Genomic DNA, 16,813 nt, shown 5'->3' with positions numbered 1-16,813 from the left:
AATATAAGGCATGACTAATGAGCTATAATTATAACTATAAACAATACAACGTGATATTTTAATCACTTTGTTTACTGGAATTTGCAATTCAGTAGGGTAACAAAAAAAAAAAAATGTGTGATTAATTAATAAACTTTACTTTGTTCATAAGAAATGCCCAGGTGAAAGAAATGATGACACATTTGTTTAACTCATGTAAGCTATCACTAAGACTTTTCTTTTCTTTTGACAAAGTATTGCCAGGATGCATTGAATTATTAGAATCCTTAAAAATACATAGCTTTTCTCAGTAGAACAATATTTCTTGATTTGTTCCATTTGGCTCTCAGAGGTAACACTGAATTCTATTTCAGATCCACCACTTTCAAGGTTCGGGGGTGCATAGTGTGTGTCTTTCGAGAAGCAGTGCATAAAAAAACCTGCATGCCTGTTTAATGTGAGTCAGAAATACATAAAATACATTGCGTGCATCCTTTAAAGGTAATTTTTTTTCCAAGCATGTCATTATCATGGCGGCCCCTGTGTCTCACAGTTTGGCCCAGCCCAGCTCTGAGACACAGGGAGGGCAAAGTGCGTTGCTGACAACTCATGTGACCCTATGCTTAATATGTGAGGAAATTGCATCAGTTTTCAAAGATGGAAATTTGGAAAGACATTGTGTGCAGAAACATGCTGCCAAATTCAATGCATGTCAAGGAACATAAAGATAAAATAGTGAAACTGAAAGTAGTCTTGTCATCTCAACAAAATATTAAAAAAAAAAGAATTAAATCACAAACGTACTCTGTTATAAAAGTTAATTATGTGGTAGCAAAAGAAAGCATTTCCTGATGGTGAATTTATAAAGCAGTGTATGGAAAGCATGGCAGATGTGTGTCCTGATTAAAAAAAAAAAGAACAATAAATTGATTTTTCTGAAATCAGTATGTCTCACCAGACTGTATCCAGGTGAACTGGAGAAATAGGAAAATCTATTAAAAAAAATTTAGAGAGTGAAGCTGCTAACTTCAAATTTTATGCTTCGGTGATAGATGAAAATACTGATGCTACTGATACTAATCAACTTGCTATTTTCATTAGAGATACTGATAATGAATATAATGTCACTGTAGAAATGGCTTCTTTAGTGCTATTGGAAAACTGAACTAAATCTATGATATGTACAAAGCAGAAAAAAAAATACTTTAGAGCTATTTTCTTTAACCTCAGTCAACATATCAGGTATAGCTACTGATGGTGCCCCAGCAATGGTTTGATGAAATATCACTGCATCAGACATCAAGAAAATGTATGCATGAAAGCTTTAGAAATGGATAATGTCATGCAAGTCATCATCAAATCTGTGAATTTCATAATGTCCAAGAAACTGAATCATCACCAATTCTAGGAACTCATTAGAAGTATGGATGATGATTATTAGGTCATCGTTTAATCTTCTGAAGGAAGGTGTCTAAGTCAGGATAAAATGCTAAAAAGGCTTTGCAAAGTGAAATCAAGTCCTTTAAAGAATCAAAAGGAAAATTTGTGCCAGAACGTGAAGATGAAAAATGGCTCCCAGATTTAGCATTTCTGGTGGATTTGACTACTTATTTACATGGGTTAAACATGTGTCTTCAAGGTGAAAATCAGCTTATCTGTTCTGTGTTTCAGATAATAGAGTTTGAAATGAAACTTCCAATTATGGCAAGCTCAAGTGATGGCAAATAATTTCATGCATTTTAACACACTGGTTGAGGACAGTCCTGTGAGCAGTGAAAAACGTGCAGCTTTGCTTTCCATTTTGATAAAGAAATTTGAGAATGCATTTCATAATTTCAGAAAAATGTATATATCTTTTTATACATATATATATATTTGTGACTCCATTTTGGGTTGACATAAATACATTACCTGCAAATTTTCACGTGGAACGTACAGAGTTGCAATCAGACATTCCACACAAAGAAAAAATTTGGTCATGTATCTTTATCTGACTTTGATAAAGCCCTATCTCACCAGAGAAAAATACCTCTCACTTCACAGTCACACCTTATTCGTGTCATCACTTTTGGCAGCATGTACATTTGTGAACAATTATTGTCAAGTATGAAGCACAAGAAGAGTAATATTTAATCAGAAATCTTTGATGAGCACGTTGAGAACTCATTAGGAGTGGTAACCACTGCCATTGGGCCAGCCTGATGCACTAGTTTCACAGAAACAAGGTCAAACATCCCACTAGTTTTATGGTTTTGTTGCTCTCTTTTTTGATGTTTTAATGGAAATATATTAAAAAAATACATAAAAATAAGTTTTCTTACTTACATATATTAAGTTTATTATATATTTTGTATGTGACCCACAGCAATTCCTGTTCACTCAGTGTGACCCAGGCAAGCCTGAAAGTTGGACAGCCATGGCTTTATTGTAAATTAAGCATGTAGTTCTTGAATTGATTGTAAAATCTATCAGAAATTCAGCGTATGCTATGAAACTTAGACACTCCTGTGCAATTTCTTTATTTTGAGTTACTAAATTGTGAATAGTTTCCTTTTTTTTTCTAGACTTACATCCTCTTTCTTTTCATCTGTTTTGGGAATTGAATTTTAAAATGCTGAGGCACATCTGTCTTGATCTTTTTAATGGCTTTTTGAGTCAATTCTCTACAGTGTTAGTGTCCAAAGCCATTCAACTTCTATTGAATTTTGTCATGGTCAGTGTAAACTACCAGTTTCCCAACTTTCTTTTTGAGGACAGAGGATATGTATTTTGTCCTGTGGTATAAGCAAGGAGTATATTTACATGCCTGCAATTATGGCCTCCAATTTTGATTTTGCTCTGACTCAATAAAGGATATGTCTGGAACTTTATTTACTTGGCAAGAGGTCAGTCAGTTTTATTTTTATCCATGGAATCAAGCGTTTATCAGATTTCTGTGTGAATCATGCAGCGTGTTATGGAGCAACTGCACTAGTGTTTCATTTTATGTCTTTATTTCAAAGTTCTGATGGGTTCTAGAGTCCTACTGTATTGTAAACCCAGACAAAGGTGTTTTTTCTCCCCAGAACTCCAAATTTAACGTACATATTTTTGTACATATGTTAGCATGCATCTATGTTCGATCTGCCAATTCTCATGCTTTCATTAAGTAAGTAAATGTGAATATTCTGTCTTAAGGGTTATATGTAAGCCACCTAGAAATAGGGATGACTCATTCATTTTGATGTGGCTGTGGGTTTTGTGGTCACATACAGGGAGAAATAGGGTGTACTTGGGCATATCCTCCCAGGCAATTTTGCAGACCTCGCTTTGATAGGGACCAGCTTTGCATGGGCTGTTTTCTTAGGTTTCTTCTAATTTAGCGTTGTGAAAAAGGGCGTAGAGTAACCACAAGTTTTATGTTGGGCAGCCGTGCAGTTATGTCTGTTTATACTCCTCTTGGTGGGTATTGGTGACATCGCTTAAATCTGGTCTCTGCATGCTATTTCATTTGTGTGTGAAGTGTTCAGAACCGCAGCAGAAACTGTACTTTAAAAAAGGAGGAGGAAATTAAATGTGTAAGATTGAACTGATATAGTTTGAGAGTGTGGTTCATGCAGACAAAAACCCAGGAAATTCAAAGCTCAGCCTGAGCCGTGGTCCATCAATCAAACTATTGTGGGAGAATAGTGCTGATAATCATAAAAACACACAAAGATGTGAGATATAATAGTGCAAGTCTTAACAAACCTGACCTGTAACTGTATTCTGAATGAATGTTTTTGTACTTAATTTCCTGAGGGATGTATTAACGTCAGTGAATAGGAGAGGAACACTTTTTGTGGAAGCTCAAGTAATTGATGGGGAAGCTTTCAAAGCAAAAAATAGTCACCCCATAGATTTGTCTACCAGCAAAAGCTTAGTGGTGTAATTGCACAGGATATTCTACGATGTCTTATTCTGGTACTGATGCTTGTAAAGAAACAAACAATTACTTTTTAAAGGAAATGTTATAAAAGCAGTCTCTTCAGTGAGATACAGATTCTCTTCTGTTGATTTTGGTAGTCTCAGGGATTAAACCTTAGATGCTGAAGTGCTATGACGTGTGCCCAAGTCAGAGCACGACTAATTGCCAATTTAAAGAAAGATAATTTACAAATTAATTATGTTCTGGGTGAAACACAAACTGTTTTTCATTCCTCATGAAACCCTGTAAGAACAAGATTAAGATTAAATAATATGAACTCAGTTACTTTGTATTTGAAAGTAAGCTGGATTCTGAACTGAGTCGGTATTTCCTTGAAATGGATTGTCTGATGTGTGAATTGATTTGTGGGTTAAGCAAGCTACAGGAGATGATGTTACTGAATACCAAAGGTGCTGGAAAAAATCTTCAAGGCAAGGATGTATTTTCAGGAAACTTTTTACTATCACTAGTCAAATGGGTCTGAAATGCATTTTAGGTATAGAATTTGGTATTTCCTTCATAATGATCTTGCATAACTATTTCATACTACGCATAACACTGTTCAATTAAACAGTTGAAATTGAAGGTTGCAATTGGCAGACCAATTAAGAAAGAAAACTTCAGGCTCCAACCTTGATATAGCTGCTGCCTCGTTCTGTTGCAGTCTGGAGGAACTGTCTGGTCCTTGTGACCAGGGGTAATGTGAAGGAAACTCGTGTCTCTTTCTTGATACAGAAAAGTTTGGGATTCCTGCTATGCTTTTGTTTAGTGAGTGTTACATAATACTCTGTGCACTTAGAGAATTGGATTGTATCAGCTTAGCTCTCTTTATGAGCTGCTCCAAATAGAATAAAGGAGACGGTAATTATAATAATGGAAGGAAAAAAAGGAATATTAATAAATATTCATCGTGATGTGAAATTTGTTTTTCTGTAATCAACTATTTTTATCTGGCCTACCTTCTCAATTGTTTTTTTTTCCTGATAGCCTTTTTTTTTTCCCTTTTGTCTCACTGTCTGCGTAGGACTGGCTCCTCACATCTGTAATCTCCTAATAGAAACTGTGGCTCTGTACTTGGAGGCAGATGATAAAAGCAGCACCAAGACAGCAAATGCACTGCTGCTGTCCTTGCTTGACATTTTGCACTGCATGCTGATGTACACAACAAACATTGTGCGCCAGACTTTGCAGGTATGGAGTTCATTTCCTGGGGGTGATAACCATCTTAAACATTTTTTCAGATACCTTCTTGTAATGCTATTGGTGAATTTACCACTACACTCATTTCATTACATTTTTAGTTTAGTGGAAAGGGAAGAGCGTGTATTTTCAGCTGCTTGCCCCTATGTGTGTATTTGCCTGGCTAGAAAATTCATTTTAGCCCCACTGTGCTGGGAACACAGGTCTTAGCTGCATGTTCCATCTCTGTACTCCACAAACAGCCTAATGCAACGTTTTCTCAGTGGTAGTTCAAAGTCTTTTCCTTCACTTCATGTTAAAAGAAAAAAAATTACTCCGCAAAAAGCAGTTCCTTTTCATTATGAATCAGATGTGATTATTGTGCTTGAAGAGTATGTAACCTCTGCATGTGCATCGACGTGCTTACATTGCTAGTGTTTTAACTTTCCCTTTGAACCACTGCAAAACGTGGCATTAATAGGGCTTCTTCTCCCAGTGAAGTCTTCCTCTTCCTTAAAAATGGAGCACAAAAAGATACTAATCAAAGAAATTGCATGTAACACTTCTAACAACAAAACAGGAAGAATATTTTGTCCTTTTTCAGATATGATGCTAAACTGGCAATGCTTGCTTTGTTTTTTAAGTGATCCACCAAATTGCTGTAGTTCATCAGCTGGAAGCAACTACTGTATTTGGGCTATAAACAGTACTTTAAAAATTCATTTTCCACTAAAGAACAGAGAATGCTCTTACATCCAGTATATCTGGAGGACAGAGATTCAGAAGATTCAGCAGCCAGGTTGTACTGTGTATCAGAGCTGGGCCTTCCTATACTTGTGGGGGTTTTTTAAGGAAGTTTGAAGTATGAAGTAAGTATTGAAAATTGAACTTTTTTTTCTGCATAGATTTAAATAATCAGCTGTAATCAAACAGATATTTCATTAAGAATGTTTTTGTTGTTGAAAAAACATACTTCAGATCTGATGGTACAATACCTTGGCTTTTTCAAGTCCTCTAGCAGCAGGCTCTGTAATGGGTTTCACATCTAAGAATCACTTTGCAAATCAAATTTTGTAAGCTAATTGCTGATTGTCATATTGTTAGCAACAGCCTATGTAATCATAGAGAGCCAAGCTCTGTACTTGTGCTCTGTGCAAGTGTTGAGGCCAATTATACTGGAGTGCATATGAGGAGAGAGAACCTTGTACACAGTAATATTAGTGAAACTCATTACTTTTATTTAGATACATTAATTCTAACTTAAATCTGTGCATTCATTGCCACACTTGATTCTGATTTTACATGAATACATCAGTTGGTTGATAAACCCCAGTTTTGTACAACTTCAGTCAAAGTAATCTGGTTTGCTTTGGAAGACTAATGGATAAGAGGCAGCTGGCACTGTGAAGTATAGCTCTGCCCTGTACCCCTGTGAAATTAATTAATGAATTTAAGGTGAGGTCCCTTGCCCTGACATAGTGGTCTCAGCGGTAGTCATCACTGGGTTCCTGTGGGTTCTACAGCTACCTCAGTATGCAAGCCCTGCTGAATGATGGCAATTAGTTGCTACTTACCATGCATTTGCAGCATATTCCCTTATTTCTGTGTCACTTAATGGATCACAGTAATGGTAACAAATGTTCTTTGTTTTCAAGGGATTCTTCTGCATAAGATACCTTCTAGAACGGCACTAGGGAATCAAGTTTTCTCATAATACCATTACTGAGGCCTTAAGCTGACATGTGCAGATGATGCCACTGTTATCCACCTGAATCTTTATTGTTGTTTTTTTTATATGTAAAGTGATGGCCTTATCCAACTGGATAGACAAAACGTGAGAGCACACTTCCTTCCCATTTCACTACTTTGTGCTGGATGGTGCTGATAACTGTATCTGGCTTCATTCAAGACTTTGTCCTCTGTAGTCCAAGTATATGTATTATAATAGAATATTACTAAGGTTTGGATTAATTTGGATATCTGTTTCTGGAGCAGTTTTGTCATATTGTGTTCCACAGCTGATCCAAAGTAGCTGCATTTGAGAAGTAAACTTGCTGTTTAGTGACTTAGCGTAGGTTTAAGTGTGGTGTGCATCCTTTATATACATAGAGTATAATACTGTGTGTTATTTATTCTCTTTTCAAAGACACTAAGTACATACCACTTGAAGCAGTCAGATATCCCTGATGGAGGACGTATTACTCCCGATTCAAACACTGAACAGAAAAAATCTGTTTTAAATTTTGCTGAAGTGAAGGCAGCTTACTTGGCCTTCTTGATTACTATAAACACTCATTTTTTTATTTCTTCTGTGCACTGTGTCTATTTGCCCTTCTTGGACTTTTGCAGTGTGGTGAGTCTCAGTGAGGGACATACCAATGTGTCTTATTACTGAGAAATGGCTCTTCGGGGCTCCTTTATTTCTGAACTCTTCCTGAAAGAAAGGCGTTGTGTGTTCAACTCATCAAAATAAACAGTGCAGCTCTAGCAGTAATGTCTCCTGTCTCTGGGGATCTGCTCTTGTGCTCACTTAACCAAACAAAAATCCTTGGTTATTATACCTGGGTGATGGCTTAAGGATTGCGCTTTAAATGAAACGCAATACAAAATGAATTTTAAATGTGTCCTCTAGATAAAATGCTTAAGTTTTCCTCTAGCAGCTATACTCTGCGGGGTCACAATCCAAAGCTGCTGCAAGATGGTGGAGTTAAATGAAAAACCTTGCAAGAAGACCTTGCTGGTACCCTGGGGCACAGACGGGTCATACTAGCACTGCCTGGGATGGCAGCCTGTTTCAGTGAAGGGGAAGACAATGATCGGTATTCCAAGAAGTAACAGGTCTTATGACACTTTCAGATTTTATTATTCCCATTTCTAAAATAATTTGAACTATTTATGTATTGTGAATATTTCAGGATGCAAAGCAAGTCAGAAGGGCAAAGGTGGACATAGCTGCTGAGAATCATAACCTCTCAGTTATCTTGGTTTTCTTCTTTTGAGTTGTGCTTAAAATTATTTCTAATAATGGAAGAAAAAAAATGAGTGAACTTTCTTATTAAGATAGATTTGTTGAAATGGAATACAAATACATAAAACATTTACGGCTTTAGAAGTATCTTTTGAGTATATAGTTCATATCATTTAGCTGAGTAAATGTCACGTAGGTGGGTATGTTCAGCCTGTGGCAGTGTGAGTTGCTTTTGTTTGTGCTTAGTGTTGCAGACACAGGGAGTATATAGTTTTCGTTCGAACTTTTGTTCAAATATTGACCACCTAATCAACCTGATTTGTTTCTCATAACTGAACAGTCACTGAGGGTATTTTGTTGTTTTTTTTTCCCCTCATCTTATTAAGGCACAGAAATCCGGCACAGGAGGGGACACGCAGGCTGCTGAAGATCTTCTGCTTATCAATAAACCCCTGACGGACCTAATTAGCCTGCTTATTCAACTGGTGAGAATTTACTTGTTTGGAAGCCTATTGGAATGTCGCTGAAGTTGGAATTACTCAACTGAATTCAGCATCTTATGGCTGTGTTTGACAGGTTTTTTTTGCTGTTTTTGAGCTTCTACCTAACATAAGACAAAGACTTACAGTTTTTGCAGGATTTACCACAAGTGGCCACAAGTGACATCTGCCCAAACCTAGAACTGGGCCAAGGGCAGGCTCCAGATTCTTGGCTGTGATGAATATGTGTATGCAAATTGTAGCCCAAAGAATGGACTAATGTACAGAGAAAGGATTATATTCAAAAATTCAAAATTACCAAAGCAACTACAACTACCAGTAGAACTGTCATTAAACTTAAAATTATCTTGCATCGAGTGATCACTTTTAATATTATTTTCTTGGGTTTGAGCTTCCTGTGTTTTTTTCAAGTGTTTAGTTTGATTCTAATGTGATTGTGAATGATTTAGGAGTGGGAATGATCCCTAGTGGCCTGTCATCATCTTTTAAGTCTGTTTAAAGTCCATTTTTTCCAGAGTTTGCTAGACATCAGAGTGCTGCACTGAAATCTCTGCAGAAAGCTACAGCATCCCTGGTGCATCCCACCAGCTCAGACTCCATCATGCTGTGCCAGAGACTTGTGTTGGCTGCGTGTGTGATAGCTTAGAGCAGAGGAATGCTTCTTGAGTTGAGCAGGGCTTTTAGGGGCCTGGAATGCTACCTCTGCCTTTTACTCAACAAAATGGTGTGGGAGAATTTCCCAGTGGCATATCACACTATCATTTCTGTGTCATTTTTCTTAGAGGTATTTCAGATTCATTGTATAGTCTTCCATCCCCAGTCTTGGAACTGTTCCTTAGCACCTAAGTATAGGTTATATTGTGATATAAATATCTCTAGTGCTTTTCATACCTTTAGCATGATCATCCTCTATTTTGGGGAAGAGTGTGGTACTTTTTTTTTTTTTTATTAACTTTTGCATTATGATGAATTTATTTTAATCAAGTGACTTTTTGGAAATGTTCACTGAATGACCTGAAACAAAGTGAGTGAATTTCAACTGCGTAGCATTTAATCTTTTTCAACTCTTTTAATTTACTTTCTATTAATTTTTAATCACTATGTATGATAAATAGCAAGACTTATAAATAGTAAGACTTAAAAATGTAAGATAAATAGTAAGAGATGCAAACGCCCCTTTAAAATGAAGTTAGACATAAATTTAAATTACATTAACTCCCTAAAGAACAGAAAATTAGAGGCCAGGCTTAACTCAGCCTGTACCACCTGGAAGTATTTCTTTCCTTCTTTCTTCCTTTCTTCTTTTTTAAAGTTTGTAATTAAAGGATGGGATAATTGTACTCTTTGCATGTACTGATTAGATTCTGACTTGCCCCTGTATTTCAGAAGTGTGGCTGCAAATTATCACTAGGTTTTGCTTTGTTCTTTATTTCTACGTATTCCAGTACGTTGAAAATACTTATGTAAAATCTGCTTGTTTTAACATAAGGTAAAGAGAAAAGAGCATTGGTGCTTCTTCATTTCTTTGGTGTTAAGTTCTGTTAAAGATAATCTAAATGTGATTCCTTTTCATAGGAATAAATTCTTAGTGCACCGCTTCTGTAGTCTGTTTCTCCTGGTGCTTTTGCATACAGGTGCAAGGGCTAGTGAGAAAACTGTGTCACTGATTTAGAGCTACCCTCAATAGCTGCCACTGCAGGTGTTCTTATCATACCAGAGTATGAAAGATATGAAAAGTGTGTTTGCATGGTAAGAAGGAAGGAAATTGCTGATTTATTTTAAATGCTAATTTATTATGATGTCTTTTTAAAATGCCATGTGCAGGGATTGAGTTTTGACTACCTCTTTGCAGGGAAGCATCTGCTACCACTGAGCTGTACTGACTCTGGAGAGAGAATAGCCATGCTTGGGGAATGTTGTGAGCTGATGTACACAGCTGATGGCTGGTGTACCAGTACATCATTGACCCACACTCATCATGCAGTCCAATAAGTAGTTTATTCTTTAAGAAGAATACTGCATTTGGTGAATACTAACTCCTTGTTCTTCTGCACACAGAAGAACAAAGTTACTCCTTTATAGCATACTGGTACCTGGTGCTTACAGTACCTTAACTATTCCCATCTCCAACCTAACTGTGACCACCTTCTTGTGTCTTGCTGCCAGCACAGTCATAAAGTCTCGTGGACCTCTCAAGATGGCATATGGTCCCTGCCTCACCAACAGACCAGCCTGAGCTTAAGTTCTGTGATGCTACCAAGAGTAGTGCTCTGTACTGAACTGTGAGGCTTCATGAACTTATTCTGTTTTGAGGCATTTCATTCTTTGTGAGCTTCATTCTCAGGAGATAAAGTATGTCTTTAATTCTGAAATAACCATCACTTCAGTTTTTTTCCTCTAGTTTACTACTCCTACTCTTCTTACCATATTTATAGTTTCTTATGTCACCTTGAATAATTGCTGTCCCTCACTGATGCGCATATCCCTCAAGTAGATGATTGTTCCGTGCCCCATTGATTTGGCTATTTATTTATTTATTTTCTCGAAGATCTATTTATCTCTCTTAATAATCCCTCAGAAATCAATGGAGTTAAGCTTGAAAATGTCAAAAACTTGGAATCAATTTTTCCTTTCTGTAATTATGATTTAGGCTACCACATAGGGCATACGAAAGCAAGTGTAGGAAACCTAGATTGCATGTAAATGAAACTTCAGGGTTGTTAAGAACGTGAAAGAAGAAATAATTACAAATTCTGTCATGCAGAAAACACTGCAGATATAGAGAATTCAATATTTAATCCCATGATCAGTCTGCCATTAATTGATCAATAAGAGGAAAATAAATTGACCATTTAGTCTTCTGCTTAGCAGCTTCATGTTTAAAAGTTAATTAAACTTAGCTTTTTTGTCTAATGTTTCTCCGCTTGAACATAAATCTAATTTGATTATTATACTGAAACTTGCAGCAATTATGGAATACATAAAGTCCCTTCTACTATTTTTGCATAATGATTATTCTGAAAGTTAAATGTTTGCTGATGTTTCAAATCACTTCAGCAGATTTTCAGAAACTATTTCAAACTTCATAATTAAAAAAAGGACAAACATTTACTTCTGAATGTTCATTAGCTAATCTGATCAGCACAGCAGATGAATAGCATGGTATTCTTCATTACGTGGGCTTCCATAACTCTTAGCATACTGCAATATTTATGCTGCTAGTTTAGAGGGCTCGGATTATACATGATAGCTTCCTTTATGCTGACTGAGCTTTTCAGACAGCTGGAATGGCTGTACTACCTTGCCAGTACCTGTAAACTGGAGTTTTCTTTCTCTATAAATTTAGATCCTAGATGTAGGCCTTTAAATTTCTGAGCTTATTAGACTGCTGAGAGAGAACTTTTCTTGTCTTCTGGTAATAGGTTTCTGCATTATAGTGTAACTAGTAAAATTTTTAATTGGTTATTGACTTCAGGACGTCTCGGTTTACTACTGAATGACAAATTAATCATGTGCAAATATAAAGAGGACAAATACAGAACCTCGGTGTACATAATGAATGAGATGATCTTTTCTAGGTCACAGAATCACAGAATGGCCAGGGTTGGAAGAATCATGAATCTCCAACCCTCCTGCCACATGCAGGGCCACCAACCTCCCCATTTAATACTAGACCAGGCTGCCCAGGGCCCATCCAACCTGGCCTTGAACACCTCCAGGGACGGGGCATCCACAACCTCTCTGAGCAGCTGTTCCAGTACGTCACTATCTCATAGTAAAGAATTTTCCCCTGACATCCAACCTAAATCTTCCCTCCCTCAACTTGAAACCATTTCCCCTTGTCCTGCTAGGTCCATTCTTTTTCAGTGTTCCCCTGGCTCTAAGACTGTGTCTTGACTTAGGTTTCAGAGAATGTGAGAGATATTTGCCAATGAATAATGAAAATAACTGCAGAATAATAATCTTACAGGCTGTGAAGAATTTCATTTCGCATTTCTTAGTAATACAGACAGTTCTGTAGTTGGAGAGGGAAGACATAGCTTTATAATCTGTACTGCAAAATGCATTCACACAGTCATCAAATCTTTTGAGTTGGAAGGGACTCTAGTCCAACTCCCTTATGATGAACAGGAACAGCTACAGCTACATCAGGTGCTCAGAGCCCTGTCCAATTTGACCTTGAATGTCTCCAGGGATGGGGCATCCAGCACCTCTTCGAGCAACCTGCTCCACTGCCTCACCACCCTTATTGTAAAAAACTTTTCCCTTATATCTAGTCTAAATCTCCCCTCTTTTAGTTTGAAACCATTTCCCCTTGTCCTGTCACTACAGACCACACTAAAGAGTCTGTCCCCTTCTTTCTTATAGCTCTCTCTCTCATTCAGATACTGAAACATCACTCTCAGGTGTCCCCAGAGCCTTCTCTTCTCCAGGCTGAACCTCAGCCTGTCCTCATAGGGGAAGTGTTCCATCCCTTGGATCATTTTGGTGGCCCTCCTCTGGATGCGCTCCTGCAGGTCCATGTCTCTCCTGTACTGAGGACTCCACATCTGGATGCAGTACTCCAGGTGAGGCCTCACCAGCATGGAGCAGAGAAGCAGGATCACCTCCCTCGCCCTGCTGGCCACTCTTCTTTGAATGCAGCCTAGGATACAGTTGGCTTTCTGGGCTGTGAGGGCACATTGCTGGCTCCTGTCCAGCTTGCCATCCACCAGTACCCCCAGGTCCTTTTTGGTGGGAGCTTAGCATTTTTCTGCAAGCTTCCTTAGGGTGCACTTGATCTCAGTGTTGATGTAACTAATGAAGATACTGAAGTGCACCAGTTCCAGATCTGAGCCCTGAAGGACACCACTAGACATTGGTCTCCATCCAGACATTGAGCCATTGGCCATCACTCTCTGGATATGGTCGTACATCCAGTCCATCAGACTGCCCACCTATCAAATCCATTCCTTTCCATTTGGAGAGAAGCATATTACAGGGAGCTGTGTGAAAGGCCTTACTGAAGTATTGATAGATGATATCAGTGACCTTTCCTTCATTCAAACAAAGTAACACCATTATAAAATGGGATAAGGTTGGTCAGGCAGGACCTGCCCTTGGTCAAACCCATTATATCCCGTAATACCTTACTGTGATATTGCTGTGATTATATTTGAAATGTCTCTGGAATGTATTTGAAGAATTCTCTTCCACAAAGGCATCTGAACCAAACAATCAAAACAACAGAGGAAATAAGAATATATTGTTGAAAGAACAAAACTTAAGAATGGGAACTTAGTTTTTCAGCAGTTAGACTGGATTAATATGAACTGAAAATATACTGTTTTAAAAATTATTTTCCTTGAGGAATAGGACAAAAAATTTTGCCCCAAGCCAAAATATATTGCTTTAATTTTAAACTACGCATTTTTACTAATAAGAACAGTACAGTAGCAGATTTAATAGTAGTGTTTTGCTTTTACATTTTGTTTGATGACTGTAGAATCATCTCCTCTGTAGTTCCCAGTGGTGATTCCTGTGCCACACTTTCTGCAATCTCATTCATGGTTCAACGAATATCTATCTCTTATTGTAATAAACTCACTTTGTGTTTAACCTCATTAATGCACTGAAATGGTGTCCCCTCTGGGTAATCCAGACAGTTTCATTGTAGCTCTAAAATTAGATGCTGTAACAACTATAAGGGTGTGAAAACTGCCACTTCAGCCAAAAGGATCACACATTTCTTGTAGTTGTTTGCAATTCATGGACATACTGCAACTGGGCTCAAAATGAAGGTGTTTTTGACAACAAACTACAGAAGTATAGATGTATAATAATAAGAAACCTGCTTTTCAGCTCATTAATTATTAAGGTACAGAAAGCAGGTTCCATTTAGAAAAGGAGTTTTATGTTATGAGCCCGTTAACAAGAGGTTATATGTTGGCCATAAAAATTAGGTAAAAATAATACAAAATCTTCATTGCACAAAAATCTTGTCTCGAGGCATTCTTTTAAAATTTTGAACTGAAAAAACCCCAAACAGACCTACAGTTCTTAGCTGTAGAACGGCAAAAATGATGAGTTCAGTCGTTCCTTAATTTATCTTAGGATGCTGAATGTTTTTTCAGGATGCCCTCTAGCACAAAATATTAACAGCTTTATGGAGTAAGAGTAGTAATATTTCTACCTTGCCGATTCTGAAATCCCCTCAAAGATCAAGCAAAAAAGAAATGAAAGCCAACTAGAGTTCATTCTTGTAATCATGAAATATTAGGGTGCAGATCTTTTCTCATAGAGTTAGAACTCCAGTTTCTCATGCATTTCTGGTCCCCTCAGAGAATAAAAACTGAAGTAGATACTGCCACAAAAAGCTAGAAATGCATTAGATTTGGAATATGCTTCCTTATATCGAATTGATTAGAAAAATGAGAGCATTATTCCAGCTTATTAAGAGATGGACCAACCATCGATATTCTTTTGTCTGGCATTATTATTCTAGCTTTTCTGTTCTATTAGGCATGTGATACTATTTGCTTGAAAGCTGAATTTTCATTCATTGCTTTACTATCTTTCTTTATTATACTTTCAGTCATTGCTTTTGTTCATGCCAACAATTTTCTTCAGATCCTCTGCTCTTTGTTACCCTTAATGAAAGTGCTAACACAGACTGGCAGCCAGTGTTACATTTCAGGGTACCAGCTTATAGCACAACATCTGAATCACTACTTGTTACTACAAAAATAGTCTAAAGGTAGGACTTATGAGCATGTATGCATAAGCATTTTTCTCTGTGTAAGTGCTTTGCTGAAGGACGATTCCTCTCCCTGCTTAATTATTGATGTGTTAGACTGTAGGTCAATGCTTCACAGCCACTCCAGAGTAAATCCCATCTTTTCTGATCCCAGATAGTTGTTGTCTTCTTTCAAAACCTTTGCTGTGTTTTGCCCCACAATTTTCCAGGATGACAGCAACTTGCTCCCCAAACTGTAGGTAATACCAAAGCTCAAAGGGTCTCTTGTGAAGCAGAAGAGCCTGAAATACAACAGAGGATGAAGGACATTATTAGCATTTGTGAATGAATAGCATTATGCCACAGCTGGCAAACAGTGAGAACCCTGGAGTGATGCCGGTGGCTGGGTTTGGAGGATGGTTGCTGACAGCTTGATAACTTGCAAAGAGTGAGAATGTCTGATGCCAGGATATACTGGAAGGAGAGTTTTAGAGTCTTTCTTTCTCTTGTTCCCTTTTGAGGGAAAAAAGGCCAGCAACAACAATGGTAAAAGGTTGGGCATTCCAGGAGGAGGCAAGCAAAACCATTTTGTGTTTCTTCATACAAGGTTCTGTAGGAGCAGTCCTCTGCAAAGACTGACACCTTTCTTTTCCTCAGTTTGATGTTTAGTGAATATCTCAGACAAAAGACCTTGGGAAAAATCTCACTTCCAAGTATGGCTACTGAGAATATAGATTATGCGTGGAATTTTGTGCTTATGGAAATCAGGAAGCTAGCCTACACTGCAGCACCAAGGCAAGGATGTAATCTGTGCAAATGTTCACTGTTTTTGATTTTAAAATTTGTCCTTTTTTCTTAATTATTCAACAAACCACACTTGAAAATTGAATATAGTTCATATTCTTTGATTTCAGGAAGCTATTAATTTACCTGCTTGGACTTACCCAATAACCAGTTGTGAGTTAGAGAGTGCCCTTTTCAAAAGGAATAAGACTGATACATTAAAGCAGTGTAGTTTTCCCATCATTTATCTAGTCAAATTTTTCTTCAGTGGAGGAAGTAAAAGTAAACTCAAAACCTCCAGTGAGATCAACAGAATTCTTTTTGGCTTGATAAGGACTGAAGATATAAATAGAGCTGTAAAGCTTGTTACTGTTTGTAGTTTTTCCCCCTTTGAAGCCTTCCTATTTATGTTGGTGATATAATTCCGGATATTGGAAAAGAAGCAATCCAATGTGCATCACCTAGACAGAAATGAAGAGAAAACATACAGCAAAGATGTGAAAGAAATAGCTGCTGTGGTCCTGTCACTCGCATAGCACTGGGTCAAATAGAATGTGATATGTCTCGGGGCTATGTATTCAGAGCTTACATCTCAGTTCAGTCTATTTTAAACAGCCAGTTCTGTGAAGCTAATGGAAAGCAGATTTGAATTTGCATGCAGATCCCTGGGGATCTACTGCTTGGGTATTTAAGGAGTATTCATCTGATGATATGTTTCCAGATTATTTAAAGTAACTGTATGG

At 37.5% G+C, this 16,813-nt stretch overlaps 1 protein-coding gene across 3 annotated transcripts in view; it reads left to right on the top strand.

Moving 5' to 3' along the window:
- The window catches only part of ULK4 (unc-51 like kinase 4), a 212,399-nt gene that overhangs the window by 140,611 nt on the left and 54,975 nt on the right, over nt 1-16,813 (top strand). For all 3 annotated transcript variants that reach the window (XR_008209227.1, XM_052694278.1, XM_052694277.1), the window contains exons 33-34: nt 4,950-5,116; nt 8,459-8,557. Coding sequence is in view for 2 of the 3 variants with exons in the window: in XM_052694278.1 (XP_052550238.1) it covers nt 4,950-5,116; nt 8,459-8,557 (266 nt within the window). In the remaining variant the exon portion in view is untranslated. The remainder of the gene's footprint in view (nt 1-4,949; nt 5,117-8,458; nt 8,558-16,813) is intronic.

This window comes from Tympanuchus pallidicinctus, unplaced genomic scaffold, assembly GCF_026119805.1.
Source record: "Tympanuchus pallidicinctus isolate F22 unplaced genomic scaffold, pur_lepc_1.0 scaffold3, whole genome shotgun sequence".
Taxonomy (NCBI): domain Eukaryota; kingdom Metazoa; phylum Chordata; class Aves; order Galliformes; family Phasianidae; genus Tympanuchus; species Tympanuchus pallidicinctus.
Note: the sequence above shows the minus strand (reverse complement) of the source record. Positions and strands in the feature narration are given on the sequence as shown.